This window comes from Colobus angolensis, unplaced genomic scaffold, assembly GCF_000951035.1.
Source record: "Colobus angolensis palliatus isolate OR3802 unplaced genomic scaffold, Cang.pa_1.0 Scaffold154, whole genome shotgun sequence".
In the NCBI taxonomy this organism is placed as follows: Eukaryota; Metazoa; Chordata; class Mammalia; order Primates; family Cercopithecidae; genus Colobus; species Colobus angolensis.
The window spans coordinates 4,876,040-4,898,331 of NW_012114644.1; the positions used below are offsets into that span (position 1 = coordinate 4,876,040).

General features: G+C 51.4%; 1 protein-coding gene across 4 annotated transcripts in view; it reads right to left on the minus strand.

The window, feature by feature from the left end:
• POU2F2 (POU class 2 homeobox 2) overlaps positions 1-22,292 on the minus strand; it is a 44,327-nt gene that overhangs the window by 20,715 nt on the left and 1,320 nt on the right. For 3 of the 4 annotated variants that reach the window (XM_011936558.1, XM_011936557.1, XM_011936559.1), the window contains exons 2-5: positions 13,721-13,786; positions 13,554-13,588; positions 13,336-13,392; positions 8,487-8,603 (exon numbers count right to left, since the gene is read on the minus strand). In XM_011936558.1, coding sequence (XP_011791948.1) covers positions 8,487-8,603; positions 13,336-13,392; positions 13,554-13,588; positions 13,721-13,786 — 275 coding nt within the window. Of the gene's footprint in view, positions 1-8,486; positions 8,670-13,335; positions 13,393-13,553; positions 13,589-13,720; positions 13,787-22,292 lie in introns of all 4 variants that reach the window. The other variant, XM_011936556.1, reaches the window with a different exon arrangement.

Consider the following 22,292-nt stretch of genomic DNA (forward strand, 5'->3'; position numbering starts at 1 on the left):
AAGTTGGCTCAGGACTGGGGTAAGCCGGTAGGAGGCGCCATTTCTCCACAATCTAGCGGCAGCATGGCCATCTGAAGCCACTTGGGGGCGTGTTACGTCCCAGTCAGATGGTGGAGAAGTTATAGTAAGTGGAGACAGGCCAGAGAAAAGACCCTTGCTGTCTTATTTCGTGGATCAGCTGCTCTGTCCCTAAGCTTTAAGGAAGCCTAGCACAAGAGCTAGCATGTCCGTGAAAGCTGAGAAGGGACGGTACCGATTCTTACTCATTGCTGTATTTTGATCACCCTCCCAGTGCAGGAGCCTCATGGGTGATCAATACATTTCAATGAATGAATGAGATGAAACCTCAGGACAGACTGGCAGTACTTTGCCATAGCTGGGACTTTGGCTATGAATGGGGGCAGAAAGATGGATATGTGGATTACAGGATACATGGGTGAATTGCCCACTTTCCCACCTGGGCTCAGTTCCACCTAGGGGGGAAAGAGAAAGCCATAACAGTGAACTTGAGGAGGCTGGGCCCCAGAGCCGGCCGGCTGCAACGGCCCAGGTGCTGCACCTCACTCCAGTGCACAAGGCAGACGGCCCATCCCCCGTGGCCTCTCGCACCCCCATTAGGGGTCTCCACACAAGCTTTGGCAGTCACCATGACTGGAATGGTGTTCGTGCACGAGTTGACATTCCTTTGCCATCCCTGATATGGCAAACTGTGACCAGTTCTGGACCTTCCCTCTCTAGGACAAGTTAAGTTCAGAGTAGGGGAGAACAGGAATGAGTGGGGTCTGGGTACTATGTAAACTATATCATGATAGATTGTGTTCAAAATGAGGAGGGGAGGATGGATGGGGAAAGGGAAGGCAGACAACGGACACGGAGTTTCAGTGAGATACAGGAATACATTCTGTGTTCTATTGCACAGTGACTACTACTAATAATGTACTGTATATTTCAAAATATCAAAGAGAGAGTTTTAGTTTTTGTTTTAGTTTTTGTTTTTTAAGAGACAGGGTCTTGCTCTGTCACCCAGGCTGGAGTGCAGTGCATGATTATAGCTCACTGCAGCCTTGAACTCCTGGGCTCAGGCCATCCTCCCGCTTCAGACTCCCAAGTAGCTGGGATTACAGTGCGCCACTGTGTCTGGCAAGAAGTGTATTTTAAATGTTTTCACCATGAGGAAATGATAAATATTTGAGGTGACAGGTATGCTAATTAGCCTGATTTGATCATTCCACAATGTATACATGTCTCAAAACATCATATTTTACCCCATAAATATATACAATGATTATTTGCTAATTAAAAAATAAACTAAAACTCAGCCGGGTGCAGTGACTCACGCTTATAATGTCTGTACTTTGGGAGGCTGAGGTGGGAGGATCACTTGGGGCCCCAAGTTTAAGACCAGCTGGGCAACATAGTGAAACACCATCTCCACAAACAAAAAAAAATTTTTTTTTAAACTTATCCAGATATGATGGTGCATGCCTGTAGTCTCAGCTACTCGGGAGGCTGAGGTGGGATGATTGCTTCAGCCAGGAGGTCGAGGTTGCAGTGAGTTATGATGGCAATAGAGCAAGACCTCATCTCTAAAAAAATAAATAACTGCATAAATAAAATAAAACTTAAAATTAAAATGAGGTCAGGCTTTCTGACACTCTGAGTAATCTCAGTCTGTCGGGTGGTGGGACACACTGCCTGGGAAGGGAGGGGTGCCTGCCATGGAAGCCACCTGGGTGAAAATCCTCACCTGGCAACAACAGTGACAAGGAAACGCCTAACCTAGGGGAAGGTTAGACTAGTGAGGTGCAAGGGTCCCTTCCAGCTTGGAAACTCAGGGGGTTGAGCCTTGGCCCTGTCACCTGCTTCTTGCTGTGTGCCTGGGGGAAGCCACTTTCCCTCTGGGCCTCAGCCTCCTTAACTGTATAGGATCACAATGCAAGGTGTTATGCAGAGACCTGGGCCTTGGAGCCCAGAATCCTGACTGCCCCTCACACACCTCAGGCAGTTCCTTACCCTCTTTAAGCCTCAGTTTCCTCAGGTGACACCACAATAAGTCTTACTTCATGGAGCTGTTAAAGGAATTAAATGAGACAATATGTGTAGAATGTTTAGCCTGATTCCTGTTCACTTAATTGGTCCTTCATAAATGGCAGTCATTATGACTGAGTCATTTCTCAGGGCCTCAGTTTTCTTATCTGTAAAATGGGGATAATAATGTCTAATGCTTCATTGGGTTGTTCTGAGGCCTGAGTAATAATATCTAGAAAGCATTTTGGAAATTACAACATATCCCTCAAAATGAGCATTTGCTACGATTGCCCACCTCATGTCACCACACTTGACTGTGAGCTCTTGAGGGTGGGAACCCAATCTGGCTGAGTCCTTCCTTCCTTCCATCTGTCCATCTGTCCTTCCTTCCTTTTCTTTCTTTTTTTGGAGACAGAGTCTTACTCTGTCTCCCAGGCTGGAGTGTCATGTTGCAATCATAGCTCACTGCCATCTTGACCTCCCATGCTCAAGCGATCCTCCTGCCTCACCCTCTCAAGTAGCCTGGGGGCTATGGGCATGCATCACCACACCTGTTTATTTATTTTTTTTTAGAGATGGGGTCTCACTGTGTTGCCCAGGCTGGTCTCGAACTCGCCTCAAGCCATCCTCCTGCTTTGGCCTCCTAAAGTGTTCGCATTATAGGCATAAGCCACTGTGCCTGGCCAAGTTCATTCTCTTCCAGACAACTAACGACTTCCAGCTCCTGTCCAGATACTCTGCTGAGCTTCGGCCTCAAATATGCATCTGCTTAGTTGGTGTCCTCATGTGGATGATTAATAGACTCTCCAAACACTAACATGTCCAAAATGAAACTGCTGGCTCCCTACCCCAGCTTTCCAAAACATCCCACTCCTCCCGTCTTCCCCAACTCAGGAAACCACGTCATCACCACCCAGCTGCTGAAGCCAAAATCCTAGGAGTCATCCTTGACCTATCCAATCAATACAAAATAGCAACCAGAACACCCATCCTCACCCTCCTGGCTCAAGCCACCCTCATGTCCCATCTGTATGCCTTCAAGGACTTCCTACTGGGCTCTCATTTCTACTCCTATCCCGTGCAGTCCCTTCTATGATTAGTACAGTCACTCCACTAGGGCAAGCTCTAAAGATGGGAGTAGGGGTGGAGGAGGTGGCCATTCTCCAGTGTGGGTTCTTCTCTGGACCCCCAGCGGTTGGTCCTGTGACATGGAACCCAGGGAGTTGTGGAGATCAGGGCAGAACACCATAAATGGAGAATGATTCAACAGGGAGAAAAAAAAAAAATACTTACATATGGACTGCATGTTATATCACATGCAACCTTATCCTAAAATTCCAGGACAGACAGGCAACAGCAGATCCCAACCCCAGAACCAGTAGGAGCAACTGGCATGCCTGGGCCAGGCTCCTGTACTCCAAGGCCCTGTGGATGAACTGACCACACACCTCCAGGTGGGCAGTTTTGACTGGCCTGGTATCCACTGCCCTTTCTTCAGCTTACTCAAGCAACAGAACCCATCTCTTTCGGGGGTTACACTTTCCCATCCTCAAGTCACGATGTCCAGGTAGGGCTGAATTTGCCTTCTCTGGGGTCGAGGGCAAGGACTCAAACCTAGCCAGGTGACGTGTTTTTGTTTGTTTTATTGAGACAGAGGCTCACTCTGTTGCCCAGGCTGGAGCACAGTGGCACGATCTTGGCCCACTGCAGCCTCCACCTCCTGGGTTCAAGCAATTCTCTTGCCTCAGCCACTCAAGTAGCTAGGATTACAGGTGCATGCCACCATGGCCGGCTAATTTTTGCACTTTTAGTAGAGACAGGGTTTTACCATGTTGACCAGACTGGTCTTGAACTCCTGACCTCAAGTGATCCGCCCACCTTGGCCTCCCAGAGTGCTGGGATTACAGGCCTGAGCCACCCCACCCAACCCAGGGGACGTGTTTTATCTCCCTGGGCAGGATAGCTGCAAATCTGGAAATGCTGACACCGATTATGCCTGCCCTACAATGAAACAGGGAGACAGACCCCTGGAGCTGGGCCTGATATTCCAGGCCAGGCCTTTTCAGTGACCTGAGCCAAATATTCCTGAGTCTTCTTCAGCCACCTGGACTTGGGCTTTCGCTCCTATTTGTGCCGCTGCAGCCTGCCCTGCTTTCTCACTTTGCACTTGCCATTCCCACGGCCTGGAAGCCCCTTCCCAGCAAACTCCTTCCCATTCCCCTGAGTTCAGATCCCACCTTGTCCTGAAAGCCTGGACAGATGTGGGTCCTGATTCCCTCAGACACACATCCCATTTCTTTTCCCATATTCCCATCACACTCAGTTGGTTTCTTTGGGAAACTCACTCACTAGGTCCTAGCAGCCTAAAAGATTTTGTCAAGTAGCCATTGTCCTATTAGGAAAATAGGATTTTTTTCCCCTACTCTCCAATAAAAAATGATGCTTTAACTGTTAACGTAAGTTTTCAATCAATGCCTGCCCTTACCCTAGACATTCTGAAATACTTCCCTGGAGAGATATCTTTCCTACCCTTGACTGAAAATCTGCTGCAAAACATCCCTCATTGATTCGGTAAATATCCACACAGCCCCCTCGGTAGAAGACATCACACTGAGCAATGGACAGACAAATTATAAAACTGTATTATAATTGCCCCTTCATCTGTACAAGCTAGGAGATTGCAGGGAAGGATCCTGCCAAACTGTTTAATCAGCATTACTCTGGAAGCTGACATCAGAGGGATGGAAGGGGGACTTTTCCTTGGTACCTTATATAATTTCAAAGGGACAGCATTTATGAGTGTTTTTACTCTTTCCTGGGCTTCTTAGTATCCTTCAAGTGGAACATTTCTTAGTGGCTCACTGATGTGCTTGCTCTACTGCAGGATGGGGAGCTCCTCAGGGGAAGGATGGCTGTGACTCACTCCTAAGTCTTCAGCTTCCTGCCATGGCCTGACACACAGGAGGCCAGGAAATGTTTGTGGAATGACTGCAGGATCAGAGCTTAGCAGGCATGAGAAGTGGACTGGGGGGGTGGAGGGCATGAGATGCACCCTGGGAGAGCCATCCAAGCCTAGGAGCCGGGGAAGGCTGGAGCAGTGGGTAGGTAAGTCAGGAAGAGCTGGTCCCTCTGAAGCCTGGGCCCGGCATGGTGCCCATAGGAGGTGCCATTGTAGAAATGATGTCAAAGGGCAACTCAGTTTGTGAGAAAGAATTCCCAGAAAACAAACTTGGCCCAGCTTCACACTTGTTGAGGACAGAAAGGGAAAGATCTGAGCTGAGGGGAGCTGGGGAAGGAGGAGTGAGAGGAAAGGAGAAGGGGTTTAAGGAGACCTTGACAGTCAGGGCCTGGGCTGGACGGCAGGTGGTGGAGGCTCAGCGTGCTGCTGCTGGGTCCCTGGGGAGCTGGGGGAGGTGGCTCTAGGAGTGCATAGGCAAGAATGTCTGCTGCTTACAGAGGTGGTGGCCTGGCTGGGTCTGTGCTAGGCTGCCCTGTTCCGCCTTCTATCCTCTAGTCTTTGTTCCTTCAACTGATATTTCCTCAGACAGATTCAGGCACAGCTGGAGGGAGGGAAGTCATCATGACTTCCTAGAGGTGTGGACTCCTGGGTTGGGGCTTAGATGAAGAGGAACTGTCCGGGTAAAGGAAGGGAGCAGACTTCCACAGAAAAGACAGAACAAGAGCAGGGCCACTGAGATGTGAAAGAGCCCAGCCCCAGTGAAGAGCCCCAAGCCCTTGGTGTTGCTCAGTAAAGGGTTGTCTATGCTACGAGGCAAATGGAACACCTGCTGCTGGAGTCTCTGGTGGCCGGGGTGGGAGGGGCTAGAAACCATGTTCCGTGAAGGACAGCTAAAAGCAGCAGCCGCGGATCACGTGGTTAGAGCCCTGGACTTCCAGGCCGGCTCTGCCACTCCTGCTCACAGCATAATCTGGGGCAGGTCACTTTGCCCCTTGGAGCCGCAGCTGTGGGGAGTATTCATGGGTGCAAAGAGGCCACCACTGGCATGGTGCCTGGAACAAAGGTGGCACCCAACAGACTAAGTTACTGTTACTTGGAGAGTCAGGTATTGAAAGGCTGCGTTTGGGCCGGGCACCATGGCTCATGCCTGTAATCCCAGCACTTTGAGAAGTCAAGGCGGGCAGATCGCTTGAGCTCAGGAGTTTAAGACCAGCCTGGGCAACATGGCAAAACTCTGTCTCTACAGAAAAATATGTATATATAAAAAAATCAGTTGGGCGTGGTGGCATGCACTTGTAGTCCCAACTACTCGGGAGGCTGAGGTGGGAGGATTACTTGAGCCCAAAGAGGATGAGGCTGCAGTGAGCCATAATCACACCACTGCAGCACTCCAGCCTGGGCAACAAAGCAAGACCTCATCTCATTAAAAAAAAAAAAGGCTACATCTACAAGAGCCATCATGGAGCCATGGGCCCAGTTTACAGAGTGTCTCTAAAGAACCAGGCCCAGTGGAAGGAAGTTCTAAGGAGGCAGGTATCAGCTCAGCTTTAAGGAAAGTCCCAAATGGAAGCATTGGTCAAGAATGGAACGGGCCATTATTGGGGTGAACCGCATCAAGGGAACAGCTTCACCAGGGTTGGACAGCTCCCTGCATGGACAGCATCTATATCTAGGGTTATGTGGAAGCAGCTGGATGGAGTGAGAGAAAAGCCTTTTGTGGAGCAGTCACTAAGGGAAACGCTAGGCTGAGGGAAGTTTAACAGGTGGCTTTGCTGTAGGGCTTCCCAGGACCTTCACTGCCCTAAAATGTGGCCACAACTCTAAGGCTTGTGGAAACCAGACAGACAACATGAATGGGTGACGTGGGAAGGGGTGGACAGGAGTGGGCTGGAGACAGCTGCCCTTCGGAAGAGGAAGCCTCCTCAGCTCCCACTCTGCTCCCCTGGCTGTCCTTATGGGAACTCTATTGGCCACTGTTAGGGGTTAAATTGTGTCCCCCAAAAGATATGTGGAAGTCTTCACTCCTGGTACCTGTAAATGTGACTTTATTTGGAAATAGGGTTGCAGATGTAACCAAGTTAAAACGAGGTCATCGGGTTGGGCCCTAAACTAATGACTAGTGTCCCTACAAGAAAGAAAAATTTGAATACAGAGACAGGTGCACAGAGAGAAGATGGCCATGTGACAACAGAGGAGGCAGAGATCGGAGTCAACCATCTACTAAGCTACGGAACACCAAGGACTGACAGCATCATCGGAAGCCAGAAGAGTCAAGGATGGATTCTCCCTGGAAGCCTTCAGAGAGAGCATGGCCCTGCCGACACCTTGAGTTTGGACTTGTGGTTGGCGACAATGTTTCTGTTGTCTTAAGCCACCCAGTTGGTGGTATTATGTTATGGCAGCCCTAGGAAACTGAGACAGCCACTAATTCATGATTAACTATGGACTAGCAAAAGCTCCAGAGTCGGGAAGGTGATGCAGAACCTCCTGACTCATAGATCACGGGCCCCTCTTTTAGAAAGAGCATCTTGTTGGATAAGCCAGGGGACACGATGAGGGTAGGGCACTCATTCTTATTCTCAGCCTTTTGTTTTGTATCCACATGGTACCATTCACGGGAGTGACTCCTGGTTTCCTTACCTGTAAGTTGAGGACAACAATCTCAACCTCCCAGGAGGCTGTGAACTCCCAGCGAGATGCATAGCAAGCACTGCCCCCGACACACCACTAGAGGAAGGATTATGATGTGGGATATTCCTTTCTGTGAGCCTCACTTTACCCTACTGTAAGATGGGACAGCAACATCTCCCAAAGCTTCCTAGGGTTGCTAGGAACTGCCTGGCATGTGGCTGGTGGTCAGAACAGTCCATGTGGACCAGTCAGCCCCTTCCCGCACACTCACTGTTTCTGCATGTCCTTCGCTGCAGGGAGCCTGGTCCCCAGTGGCTGCCCTTACCTGTGCTGTGAGCTGGATGGGTTGGGACAAGGTGAGCTGTGGGGTCCCAGGGGGCTGGCTGGCAGGCTGTGGTGGTGGCAGGTCACCCCCCCCAGAAGAAGCTGGGGGCTGCGAGGTCGAGGAGGAGGCAGAGGAGGAGGAGGAGGAGGAAGTAGAGGAAGAGGTGGAGGCGGAGGCGGCGGCGGCGGCAGCGGCGTTAGCAGCAGCGGCGGCACTGGACTGCTGCACGGCGGCGGCCAGGAGCTGGGCCTGGGCTTGCTGCAGGAGGAGCTGCTGCTGAGCTGGCATCAGTGCCGTGAGCTGTGGGGTGTCGGGGACAGCAGGAGTTGGAGCAGGGGGTTGAAGAGGAGCAGAGAAGGCAGAGAGGGGTTAGTGCCTAAGCCAAGCATACAGGGGACAAGACCTCCTGGAGGACAGAAGAGGGCAGGAGGCAGGCATGAGAGTGTGGCCATGGCTTTAATGGAACAGTTCATCCACTAGCCCTGTAACAGATGAGGGGTGGCTGGTTTGTCTGCTCGTCCCCATCCTTCCCCGAGTACTTACCCCAGCTAACTGGCTGCCCGTCAACATGAGTTGGGCCTGGGGCAGATGAGGCTGGGTCGGCTGGGGGGGCAGGGGTGCTGCTGGGGCTGAATCGCCACTGGGGTCTTCAGCCTTGATCTGGGGGGGAGAGAGGCAGGGTCCGGGACCCCAGAATGTTAAGTGGAGGCCAGAGAGAATGCCCACCTGTGAACCAAAGAGAGGGCACATGTGTGGCAATGGCAATCAGGCTGGCACAGGAGGAGCAGACTGGGGTGTGGATATGAGGGTGTGGCCTGTGGTCCTGCACTGACCGCTGGGAGCTTCAAACCACTCCTCTGGCCTCAGTTTCCTCATCAATCAGATAGGGCTAACACAACACCTGCACCCAAACTCCCTACAGGAGAGTCCCTTTTGCAGAGCGCTTTTCCACTCCTGAGAGTCAGTTTCCCTGTCTGTAAAATGGAAAATAGTGGCCGGGCATGGTGGCTCACACCTGTAACCTTAGCACTTTGGGAGGTCGAGGTGGGTAGATCACTTAAGGTCAGGAGTTCAAAACCAGCCTGGCCAACACGGTGAAACCCCATCTCTAAAAAAAAAAAAAATAGAAAAAAAGGAAAATAGTCCCACTGGGCACCTGGGAGGTCAAATAAGCGGGTTCTGGGTCCTACACCCTTCATCTGTATCACACAGAGGTGCATCTCTCTTGCTTTTCTCTCTTTTCTTTTTTTTTTTTTTTTCTGAGACAAGATCTTGGTCTGTTGCCCAAGTTGGAATACAGTGGCATGATCACAGCTCACTGCAGCTTCTACCTCGCAGGTTCAAGCAATCCTCCCACCTCAGCCTCCCGAGTAGCTGAGACTACAGGTGCCTGCCACCACACCTGGCTAATTTTTAAATTTTTCTGTAGAGACAGGGTATCACTATGTTGCCCAGGCTGGTCTTGAACTCCTAGGCTCAAGCGATCCTCCTGCCTTGGCCTCCCAAAATGTTGGGATAACAGGCATAAGCCACTGCACCTAGCCAGGTGCATCTCTTATTTGTCCAATGAAGTAAGACTTTGTTGGAAGAAAAGGTTTTCAGGTATAAGAAAAACCACCACCTTGGAACCTGGGCTACAAACTCAGAAGCTCACAGAAATGAGCACAAATGAATGACAGGAGTAGGGGTGGATGGAGGTGGGCTGGAGAGAGTGCCTGCCTGAGTGGAAGTCTTATCTGGCTCGCCACTCTTTTCAAAATCTAGAACAAATATACTGGCAGAATAAGCAAAGCACAGCATTTGTCCTGCACTGTGGACAAGCCAGATGTGGCCCAGGAAATGCCAGGCTTCAGCCTCTGCCCCTGTGGTCCACAAAGCCTCTCCATGTCTCTCTGAATATGATATGGACACATCTTGCACCATACACACAGAACAGACGACCAGCACAGAGCCACCCTGGCCTCTTCTGCTCCTAGGTAAAAAGCCAGACAACAGCAGTTGTTGGCTGAAAGGCCTATTGGCTGAAGCACACACAGTGGTGGGAGAAGGCATGGCCTGATGGATTACATACCCTCAGGCCTAAAGTGGACAGTGGGATCATCCTTCAGCCTGATAGCCCAACACCATTTTGTAAAAGGAAGTCCAGAGAGGGAAAGCAACTTGGGCAAAATGACACAGCGTGTTGGTAGGGGGGTGATATTTGAAATGTGGACACAGACAAACAGAGGCCAAGGAAAGGCCAAATAACAGACAGTGAATGGCATGTCCCAAATTAAGGAATATAAGCATTAGAAAGTTTAAGAGCTACAGAGGCCAAGTGTGGTGTAATCCCAGCATTTTGGGAGGCTGAGGCAGGAGGATTGCTTGAGGCCAGGAGTTTGAGACTAGCCTGGGCAACAGAGCAAGACACTGTCTCTTAAAAAAAAAAAAGAGAGAGAGAGAGGTTAAAAAAAAAAGAAAGTGCTGCAGAGATGCAGCATGAAATGACCTGAGTATGAGAAGTCAGAGTAGTGGCTATCCCTAGCAGGGGCATTAAGGACCTCTGGAAGGTTGTTCGTGCTCTGCTTCTTGATCTGGTGCTAGTGACATGGGTGTGCTAAGTTTCTGAAAGTTCGCAGAGTCATACATTGAAGATCTATGTGTGTTTTTAATGTGTATCATATTTTAATACAAAGTTTTTTAAAAAACAGGTTGAGCGTGGTGGCTCACCCCTTAATCCCAGCACTTCAGGAGGCTGAGGCGGGAGCATCACTTGAGGTCAGGAGTTCAAGACCAGCCTGGCCAACATGGTGAAACCCAGTCTCTACTAAAAATACAAAAATTAGCCAGGCATGGTGGCACACACCTGTAATCCCAGCAACTCGGGAAGCTGAGGCAAGACAATCACTTGAACCCGGGAGGTGGAGGTGCAGTGAGCCGAGATTGCGCCACTGCACTCCAGCCTGGGCAACAGAGCAAGACTCCGACTCAAAAATCGCATGAACCCAGGAGGCGGAGGTTGCAGTGAGCCGAGATCATGCCATTGCACTCCAGCCTGAGTGACAGTGCGAGACTCCGTCCCCCCAAAAAAAAAAAAAGTTTTTAAAAAATAATGTTGAATGCCATGGTGAGTACACTATTCCCTTTTCAGTGCTTTTTCATTGTTTCTGGTTATCTTACAGTCTCTGACTGGTGCTTGAATGTCTTTACCATCTCTCCAATACTAGCTAATCTCCACTTTTATTTTAATTTAATATTTTTTTGAGACAGGGTCTTGCTGTGTCACCCAAGCTGGAGTGCACTGGCACCATCAGGGCTCACTGCAGCCTCGACTTCCCAGACTCAAGCGATCCTCCTGCCTCAGTCTTAAGTAGCTGGGACTACAGGCGTGCATACCCAGCTAATTTTTGTATTTTCTGTAGAGACAGGGTCTCACTATGTTGACCAGGCTGGTCTTGAGAACTCCTGAGCTCAAGCAGTCTATCCACCTTGGCCTCCCAAAGTGTTAGGACTACAGGCTTGAGCCACTGCACCTGGCCTAATCACTTTTTTTTTTGGAGCTAGAGTCTCCCTCTGTTGCCCAGGCTGGAGTGCAGTGGTGCAATCTCGGCTCACTGCAACCTCTACCTCCTGGGCACAAGCAATTCTGCACAATGCCTCAGCCTCCCAAACAGCTGGGATTACGGGCACTCACCACCATGCCCAGCTAGTTTTTGTATTTTTAGTAGAGTTGAAGTTTCATCATGTTGGCCAGGCTGGTCTCAAGCTCCTGACCTCAGTCCGCCCGCTTTGTCTCCCGAAGTGTTGGGAATACAGGCGTGAGCCACCGTACCCAGCCCTAATCTCCTCTTTTAATAAGCAGAGAACAGGCCTCTGAGGTTTAGACCCTTCGGCACACAAGAGACTCTGGGTAAATTTTAATAATCATCGTATTTATTTCCGTGGCAAGTGATTCTGGTTTTCCATTTGTGAAATTTCCATTTAAAAAACATTTATTTAAAAAACTGTCGAAAAGCAAGCCAGTTCATGAGCTGGTAATTGTTGAAGCTGATTGATGGCTATCTAGGGGGTTTATTTTCATTATACCCTTCTCCCTATTTCTGTATCCACTTCACATTTTCCATAATAAGGTATTTTTTTAAAAAAATTGAGCCAATTAACAAAATTATATGTAAATAGTTGCACACAGTGGTCTTATGCCTGAGACCGTGACAGGAGCACATGAATCACTTCAGTTAGGGAAAGAATGACACAGAAGAGATGGAGAGAAGTTGAGCGGCAACGGCCAGAGAAACAGGGCGAGTTGTGGACAGAGCCCGAGGCCAGGAAGGGGAGGGAGAAACCTTTCCCTTGGTCCCGCTGGCATCCCCAAAAGAAGGAAGCCTGCTGCCAGTCTGAGAACAGACTGCAAAGATCTGATTCAACTGAGGACAGGGTGGGGGCAATGGATAGACGCTCTGCTCTGAGGGCTAAGGCAAGAGCCAAACCTGCCATCAGAGGGTCAAGGAGGTCAAGATCGAGAGCCCGTCTCCCCTGGATCCCGTTCAAAGCGCTCAGCACAGAAGCAGGACACCCGTTCACAAAGCACTTTTGTCCTTCCCTCTCACGGTGGCAGGGGGGTACACCAGACATGGAGGCAACCACAGAGGCCATCCCATCCGACTGCCCCCTCCCCCCGACCAATGATACCGAAGAGGAAACTGAGAGGCCCAGAGAGGGGAAGTGACTTTCCCATGGTCACAGAGCAAAGCTGTAGCAGGGTGGGGAGCAGTTCCCAGCCTCCCACCCCATCCCTCAGCCACCGCTGGTCAGGGTCTGGAGTCCTGCTAACACCTTCTCTGCCCCCATGTCCAGTGCCACCTTCAAGCCTCTGGACCTGCCTGCTACCCCTGACCAGGATGGAGGGTGGAGACTGGGGCCCAAGCAAACCCCAAGAAGCCCAGAATGCCAGGCACAGGGCCCCATCTGGATGTGGAATTTGCACTGCCTGGCTGCTTCCGGCCTCCCTGTCATTCTCTCCTCCTGCATCCCTACAGCTATCCTCAACTGGTGCCAGCCCCCCACCCCCACCTCAGCTGGGCACTAAATGTGTATACTGGGGGACAGGGGGTGGTGCAGGCCCCTGTTGGGTCAGGGAAGTTGGGATGGGGGCGGGCCTTTGGCTTCCTGTTGTTCATCGCCCTGGGGCTCTGGGGGGGATTTCCCTGGCCACCCCCACCCCCTAGGGAAGGGGAAGGAGCCTGCGTGAGTCACAGGCCTGGGGTGGGAGCCCAAGAGTGAGAAGGGGCGGGAGGAACCTCGTTACCAAGGTACCAAGACTCAGTGCTCTCTCAGCCCTGGGACTGAGGCAGGCCTCCTGAGGACCCTCTTCCAAGCGCTGCCCGCGTCCCTGGCTGTTCCGACAGGTGCTTACCTTTGTGCTGGGGCCAGTTGGGGACACAGAGAATGGGGAGGTCTTATTCTGGGGGTTCTGCAAAGAGAAAGTAGGGGCAAGGGGATGGGAATAGTGCAGTGAAGCAGCTTCTGACCACACCAGCTCCCTGTCCTCCTACCACAGGTGGCACACAGCCCCCTCTGAACCCCTCTCCCCATTCCTCCCCATCCCCTCCCGTTTATCCACTCCCTCCTAACCTGATGATTAGTGTCTGGTCCATTTCTTTCAGTGTCTGCAAAGAGAGGGAAAGGATGTGCTGTCATCAGCCACCCCCACCACACCTATCCCCTCCCAGCCCTCTTCCCATCTGCCCCACTTCCCCTGCCCACGGTGACCCCTACCCCCCTGCTCCCTGCCCACCCACCTGTGTGCTCTGATGGGGAGTCCAGACCTTGCTTCTCGGCCTCCAGGGGCTTAGACATTCTTATTTCTGGGGACAGAGGAGGAATGGAAGTGGGGTGAAGGAGGGGAAGTCAGGAGGGCTCTCGGGCCCCCGATTCCACCACACTCCCCAAGCCTTTCCCCCAAATTCCCCCCTTACCCCCAGCCACCTTGGAAGTGTCTCTTCCCAAGATACATGTCCTCCGTTCCAGGCCTCTGCCCTCCTCTGGCAAGATGAGACACAGCCCTCAGGCCTTGGGGGATCCTGCCTTATCCTTTTACTCCTCCAGAAAGTGACAGAGGGGTGTTATCCACAGTGCAGCATAGGGCAGGGCAGGAGGTGGAAGGTGGTCGTGAGAAGGTATCAGCTGCCCAGGAGGAGGCTGGTGACATCCCAAAGGAGGGAGAGCAGCCTTGGGCCTCCTCCTGCGGTGGGCCGCCCAGGCTCCCGTCCTGCCCTACCAGGTTTCGGGTGAGACATGTTTTCCACTCTGAGTGGGGCCTCAGAGATGTGATGGGGCTGCAGCGTCCCCAAAGGAGGCAGTTGTCAGATCTCTGCGTGTGTGTGATTCAGCCGCCCTCTGGCCCTCTCCCCACCCCACCACTTTCCCCGTCCACATCTCACTCCCACCTGGCCTTTCTTCTTATGTTTAGCACACCAGCCTAGCAGACCCACCCTGATCCTCTGTCACCCCAGCCCCATTCAGCTCTACCCCTGAGCTTGTCCTCCAGTCGAAACCTGATCTGGGACTTCAGGCTTGAACCCCAGCTGCAGCCTCAAGTCCACCCCTGTAATACAACCCCCGGGCTCCCTAGGCCCAGGAAATGAAAGGAGGCAGCCAAGGGAGGATGGCAGGCAGCAAGCTGGGCACCAGGAGACATAAACCCACGGAGACAAATGCCTGTCCTCAAAATGCTCCAATACTTTTCACAGAAAGGTGAGTGCTCACCAGTGCCAAGCACAGAGCTAGATATGACTCACACCTCACATTAGTGGTTAGTGCTAATATTACCACATTTTACAGAGGAGGAAACTGAGGCTCCAAGAAAGGATGTCACCTCCCCAAAAGCACGGCAAGACAGTAGACATGCCCTGACTGGACCCCTGGTCTTCATGACTCCAGGGCTCCTACTTCTAATCGGATCCACTCTAGTCCAATGGCCCCCAGTCCTGACTTCTAGCCATCTCATCTCCAACAGTCCCCTCGCCCAAGCTCATCCTGAAACTGAATCCAATCCTTCCTGGTCCTCGACCCCAGGACAAATCTGGCTTCAGCCTGACCCATCCTTAGTCCACTTACTCACCTTGAATCCCAAGTTGTGCCCAGATGGTTCAAGTCCTTCATCTGACCTTGACTGCCAACTGTACTGAGACCTTGTCCCTGATCCAAACTCTTCCCACAACTCACTCCAAAATCCCTACCTAAACCATGACTCTACCCCTACTAAAGGAGCTGTCCAACTCTAGTGTGCTCTGCACCAAGATACTTAAAGAAGACAGCTAGGCCAGGCACAGTGGTTCACGCCTGCAATCCCAGCACTTTGGGAGACTAAGGCAGCCAGACCTCTTGAGCCCAGGAGTTCCAGATCAGCCTAGGCAACATGGAGAAACCCCATCTCTACTAAAAATACAAAAATTAGCTGGGCACAGTGGCATGCACCTGTAGTCCCAGCTGAGGCAGGAGAATCGCTTGAACCCAGGAGGTCAAGGCTACAGTGAGCTGTGACTGCACCCTGCACTCCCGCCTAGGTGACAGAGTGAGACCCTGTCTCAAAAAAAAAAAAAAAAAAAAAAAAAGTCTAGAAATCTTGCAGTTGAGGATTATTCAATGTGAAATGCTGCTTGAGTTTTAAATTCCTAATTAAAAAGACAGGTCGTGCATTGCTGGTGGGAGTGTAAATTGATACAAGCACCATTCAGAAAAGTTGAAAAGATGCCCTCTCCCTACGATGCAGCACGTCCACTCCTGGACATCTGCCCAAAAGAAACACGTGTCCTGCCCATCAAAGGGCATAGGCAGAAATGCTTCTGCAGTCTTTTCATAACAGCCCCAAACTGGAAACAGCCCAAGGGGCCATCAACAGGTGAATGGATAAACAAAATGTGGTATGTCCATACAATGAAATACGCCACAGTAATGAAAAAGAACAAACTCCTGCTTCATATACATGGCCGAAGCTTGGAGACATGAGGCTGAATGAAAGATGCCAAACACAAAGGCAGACGTAATTTATGATTCCAATTACAGGAAATTCAAAAACAGGCAAGCTGATAGCAGATGATCACGGTCAGATGAGCGAGCTCCTTGAGGGTACTGACCGGGAAAGGGCATGAGCCTGCGGCAGGTGAGAAAGGATCTTGTTTGGTGGTTACAGGGTCCTTACACATGCAAAAATTCATCAAGCTGTACACTTAAAATTTGAGCACTTTATATACATTATGTTTTAACAAGCAAGAAAACATTTAAAAGCTAAAAAGCAAAAAAGCCAGCACACAGTCTTATTAAATGCACACTGCACCAAGGCAGGTAGATAACTTGAGGCCAGGAGTCTGAGACCAGCCTGGGCAACATAGTGAAATCCCCGTCTCTCCAAAAAATAAAAAAGTTAGCCGGGCATGATGGTGGTGGGCATCTGCAGTCCCAGCTACTCAGTAGGCTAAGATAGGAAGATCGCTTGAGCCCAGGATGTTGAGGCTACAGGGAGCCGTGACTGCACCACTGCACTCCAGCTTGGATAACAGAGCAAGACTCTGTCTCAAAAAAAAAAAAAAAAAAAAAAAAAGATGCAGACTGCTGAGGGTGGGGGTGGGGAGTAGGTGCCCAGGATGCTACCAGAGCTCAGGTCCTGTTTCCTGGCCCTGGGGACAGGGCATTAAATGGCTACTGATACAAGATATAAGAAGGACAAGAAGGGAGCTGGGTGGCAAGTGTATCCTGACTCTGGAGCAGTAAAGGAGGGAATCCTGCCTGATCCTAGTTCTAATTCACCTAGACCTTAGCCCTACTTCAGACAACCACTAACTCTAACCTGGTCCTAAATCCCACCCCTCCTAGCATTCCTAAAACTGCAGCCCCAGCCTCCTCTGGCCTCCTTCCCTCCAGCGGAGGTCCATACTGCCTCAGGGCAATCCTTTCCTGGCTCCTCCCTATCTCCTGGAGAAACAACCAGGCTGATGGGCCTGGCCTCCAGGGGCTGGCCCACCACCCTGTACTGCTCTTCTCTTGCAGCTCATGCACAGTACTCTTCAACCACATCGAGCATCTCCCCCTGCTTGGGCGTTCTGCTTGACAGAGAGCAGACTGTGCAGGTTCCACACTCCTACCTAGCTGGGCATCCCTCTCCCACCCACAGATCGGAGCAGCCTCAGACCCCACTGCCAGCCCAGCAAGTCCACACTCATCCTTAGCCTCTGCTATGGGCTAAGTTGCATCTCCCAAAATTCATACACTGAAGTCCTAATTCCTGGTACCTCAGAATGTAATTGTATTTGGAGATAGGGTCTTTAAAGACATAATTAAGGTAAAATAAGGTCATTAGTGTGGACCTTACTGCAATCTGACTGGCATCCTTATAAGAGGGGGCCGGGAGCAGTGGCTTATGCCTGTAATCCCAGCACTTTAGGAGGCCGAGGTGGGCAGATCACCAGTTCAGGAGTTCGAGACTAGCCTGACCAACATGGTGAAATCCTATCTCTACTAAAACTACAAAAATTAGCCGGGTGTGGTGGTGTGCACCTGTAATCCCAGCTACTCAGGAGGCTGAGGTAGGAGAATCGCTTGAGCCCGGGAGGTGGAGGTAGCAGGTGGCAGTCAGCCGAGATCGCACCACTGCACTACAGCCTGAGTGACAAAGCAAGACTCCGTCTCAAAAAAAAAAAAAAAAAAGAATAGAAAAAAGAAGAAGAAGAAGAAGAGGGAATTAGGTCACAGATGGGAACAGAGGGAAGACCATATGAAGACCCAGGAGACCAGCTGACCACAAGCCAAGAAGAGAGGCCTTGGAAGAGGCCAACCCTGCTGACATCCTCTCCTCTTCTCTAACTTACAGCCTCCGTAATTGTGAGAATGAATTTCTCTTATTTCAGTCACCTAGTCTGTGGTACTTTGCTGTGGAAGCCCTAGCAAACTAAGACGGCCTCTCACAGCCCCTGCCCTCCTGCTGTCCCATCCCTGAGCCCCCAGCTGTGACTGTGTCCAGGTTCCTTCCCCACAAGACCAAGGCAACAGGCCTGGTCTGACTCATCACTGGGTCCCCAGCATCACAAGCCCAGAACAGGTTGTAACTGTTTGCTGAATGTCCCTCTCTGCAGCAGTCTCTGTCTCCTACTACTTCCCACCCCTGTCCTACTGTCTCCCTGCTATTTATTTTATTGTATTTATTTTTTAAGACAAGAGTCTTGCTCTGTCAGCCAGGCTGGAATGCAGTGGCACAATTACGGCTCACTGCAGCCTCGACCTACTGGGGTCAAGCTATCCTCCTGTCCCAGCCTCCTGAGTAGCTGGGACCACAGGTGTGCACCACCACATCCAGTTAATTTAAACAAATTTTTTTTTTTGTAGAGATGGGTCTCTTTATGTTGTCCAGGCTGGTCTCAGACTCCTGGGCTCAAATGATCTTCCTGCCATGTCCTCCCAAAGTGCTGGGATTACAGGTGTGAGGCACCAAGCCTGCACTCTGCCATATAAAACATTTCCTGAGGCCTTGGCATGGGCTGTTCCCTCTGCCTGGAACACTGTTCCCCAATCTGTCTACCTGGTGACCCCCAACTCATCCTTCAGAACCCAGCATAAGCTCTGTTTTCTTTTCTTTCTTTTTTTTTTTTTTTGAGATGGAGTCTCACTGTGTTGCCCAGGCTGAAGTGCAGTGATGCGATCTCAGCTCACTGCAAGCTCTGGAGGTCTCCCGGGTTCAAGCAGTTCCCTGCCTCAGCCTCCCAAGTAGCTGGGATTACAGGTGTGTGCCACCACGACCAGTTAATTTTTATATATTTACTAGAGAAGGGGTTTCACTGTGTTAGCCAGGATGTTCTCAATCTCCTGACCTCATGATCCACCCGCCTCAGCCTCCCAAAGTGCTGGGATTACAGGCGTGAGCCACTGCGCCCGGCCATAAACTCTGCTTTCTATGAAACAACCACCTTGATGCCTCCAGCTCCCAGCCAGGTCTCTCTCCAGCTCCCCCTACCCTAGCACGTCCCCTTGTCACTGTCTTAGACGCTGACTGTAGCTAGCCGGGTCCCAGTATATCTCCCCTATCAGACCGGGAATTTTTCAAGGGCAGGTCTGATCTCAGCTTCCTAAACACTGCCCAGCAGAAGACATGTGGATCAGTGGCCCCAAGGTCCTGATCTCCCTCCCCCAGGCCTTTGCCTCTGCTCCTCTCCCACTTGGATGACCCTTTCCTTCTCTACTGGGAAACTCTTGCTCCTCTTGAAGGTCCAGCTCACATGTCACCTCCTCTGCAAAGTACTCCCTGATTCCCCAGATGGTCAGTGTCTGTCTCCTCTGAGCTTCACTGCCCCTGTACTGTTCTCCATCACATCCTGATCATCCCGGGCAGAGACCTCCACCCCAACTGTGGGCTCCATAGGAGCCCAGGCTGGAGTCATTGCTGCACAGGCCTAGGAGTATGTCTTTGAAATGAATGAATGTATTTAGGAATCCCCTAACTGACCAGGGCCCAATCCTGTCTAAAACAAACCCCTATTGCTACTGTCACCCAACCTCCCTAAGAAATCTTAACTTAAATCTTTAAGGTAAGATTTCCTCTGCAGGGACAGTGGCTGGAAAGACAAGAATGGTTTGAGGGAAAATTTTTCACTATTCTGTTACCCTTATTCTCCCCAAATTCTCCCAACCACTCCTACATATCCCTGCATACCCCCTGCCCCACACTTGGCTGGGCCACAACGAAATGGCCAACTGCTACCCTTTGTCCTTTCTCTTTCCACCTCCCCTATCAGAGCTCAATCTGAGAGAAGGGTCAGATTATTTCCACCAGAAATGAACAGGGAGCTCCATTTCCACCGTGGACTAAAGGCCAAATGATGCCTTAACAGGGACTCCAGGGCACTGGCAACCATGGACTTAGAGGGTCCGTCAAATGGCTCAGCTTCAGCCTCAGCCCAGGCACAGATGCCCATCGCCTGTCACTCAACTCTACAGAAATATTGATGCCTGTTCCCACCCTAGACTCTCTGATTTCAGTGGTAGAGGGTGTGACTTCGGCATCCAGATATTTAAAAGTCCCTCCAGGTGATTCCTTTTTTAGACGGGGTCTCACTGTCGCCTAGGCTGGAGTGCAATGGTATGATCTCGGCTCACTGCAACCTCTGCCTCCTGGGTTCAAGCGATTCTCTTGCCTCAGCCTCCTGAGTAGCCGCAATTACAGGCATGCACCACCATGCCTGGCTAATTTTTGTATTTTTAGTAGAGACAGAGTTTCGCCATGTTGGGCAGGCTGGTCTCGAACTCCTGACCTCAAGTGATCCACCCACCTCGGCCTCCCAAGCTGCTGGGATTACAGGCATAAGCCACCACACCCAGCCCCCTCCAGGTGAGTCTAATGTGCTCCATCCCCTGGCACCTTCAGAAGTCCCTCTCAAAGCCTCATTCACACATAAAAATTTGGTTGGTTATGTATGGCCATTTCCACCCCTCATCATAGGTAATGTGTAATATTTTACGGGAACTGGAAGAGAAAAAGCAATGCATAGCCCTACCAGGTCCCTTGGAGCCATGTTGCCCCTTGAATCCCACCTTCCTCAGGTCAGAGGGCCCCCCCTCCACAACCAGGGCTGCCCAGCCCTGAGCTCACACTCGCTTGCCCGACTGCCCCAGGCCTAGGACTCTAGGTCCTCTCCGCCCTCCCACTCCTCCCTCCCCGGACTTTCACTTCTCCTCTGCATTTCCCCCCGCCAGTTTTAGCAGACTTAGACCAGCTTCTCGTTAGCACTTACCGAAAATGGGGCTAAATATAGAGGACCCAAGGACTGCCCCTCACCCCTCCTGGCCCCACTTGTCCTGTCCCCTGGGTCCCCTGCCTCCGCAGCCTGCTTCAATTAAGGGTACGGCCTGGGAGCCCCTGTGGGCAGGTTGGTGCTGCCGGGAACCTCTGTGGGCCCAGCTGGCCGAGTCCCCGTCCTCCCCAGAAGCAGCACCTCACCCCTCCCCACCCCACAGCTGTCCCTGGGTGGCCTCAAGGGAGTGAACATTTCTGAGCTGTCAGGAGGGAGGGATGGAGATACGGGCAGCAGACACAACAAGAGAGGTGGCCCTACAGCTGCGCTGACAGCAGGCAAGAGCTGCCAACAGTACACACCCCATGGCCACAGCCAGGCAAGGCCCTGGCCAACACACTACAAGAAACAGATGTACACAGATTCCAGACAGGAATATGAACAGGTTTGCAGATACGACACATGCCCATACATGAGGCCATGGGCATATATGCAAAACACACACCCAGATGTGTGTACACACATGCACTTACACACACTGTCACACTGAGTGACACACAGCCAGCCAGACACGACAAGAAGTACACAAAACTCACACACCCGGAGTCGAACACAGATAGACACACAGACACCCCCCCTACATACTATACCCAGTCACTCACAGACTCAGACATGTGTACACACACATGTACTTACACACATGTATTTACACACGTTCTCACACCAAGTCACACCAGTCCAGCCAGAGGTACACACCCAGACATGCACATGTTCACACAGAGTCACACACGCACACACACACAAGTGCACACACATACACCCAGAGTCACCTCATCCTGGAAGATGGCCAGGGCTGACCTCTGAACCCAGTTCCCAGGTGTGGAGTCTGAGAACAGGCAGGGTGAGTGATCTGCCCACAGTCACACAGTGTATTAATTCACGTCCAGGCAGGGAAAATCCACCCCAGTCTTCCCAGGCAGGGCTGCTCTGTGAGAAATCCCAAGTAAAGAGTTAGGCTACTGCTCAGCACCTCTGAGGTCCCCATTTAACCCCAGAGAGGAATGAGTCAGTGGGAGCAGACACCCAGGATCTCTGTGTCTACACGGTATGGACACACATACATATACACAGTTGCATACACAGTCACCTCAACAAATAAACACATGTCACCCTGCAAATAGTCTTCTTTTCATCCCACCCCTCTCCTCACCGCCTTTGCTTGCTCATACCCACTCATCCTTCATATCCCTGCTCAGACACCCTCTTCCTCCAGGAAGCTCTCCTTGATACTCCACCAACTAAATCACATGTTTTCAGGGCTCCTACAATCCCCTAATACCTCCCTGTCCTGGCCCAATCCCTCTACCTATGTTCCCCTCTCCTGGCCCTGACCCCTTTGTGTGGGCCTCCCCATACCAGCCCCAACCCTTCTACCTACATCCCCCCATCCCAGCCCTGACCCCTCTGCCTGAGCCTCCCCCACCCCAGTACTGACCCGTCTACCTGGGCCTCCCCCACCCCAGCACCGACCCCGCTGCCTGGGCCTCCCTCAACCCAGCCCCAACCCCTGTGTCTCTGTCTCCCCATCCCACCC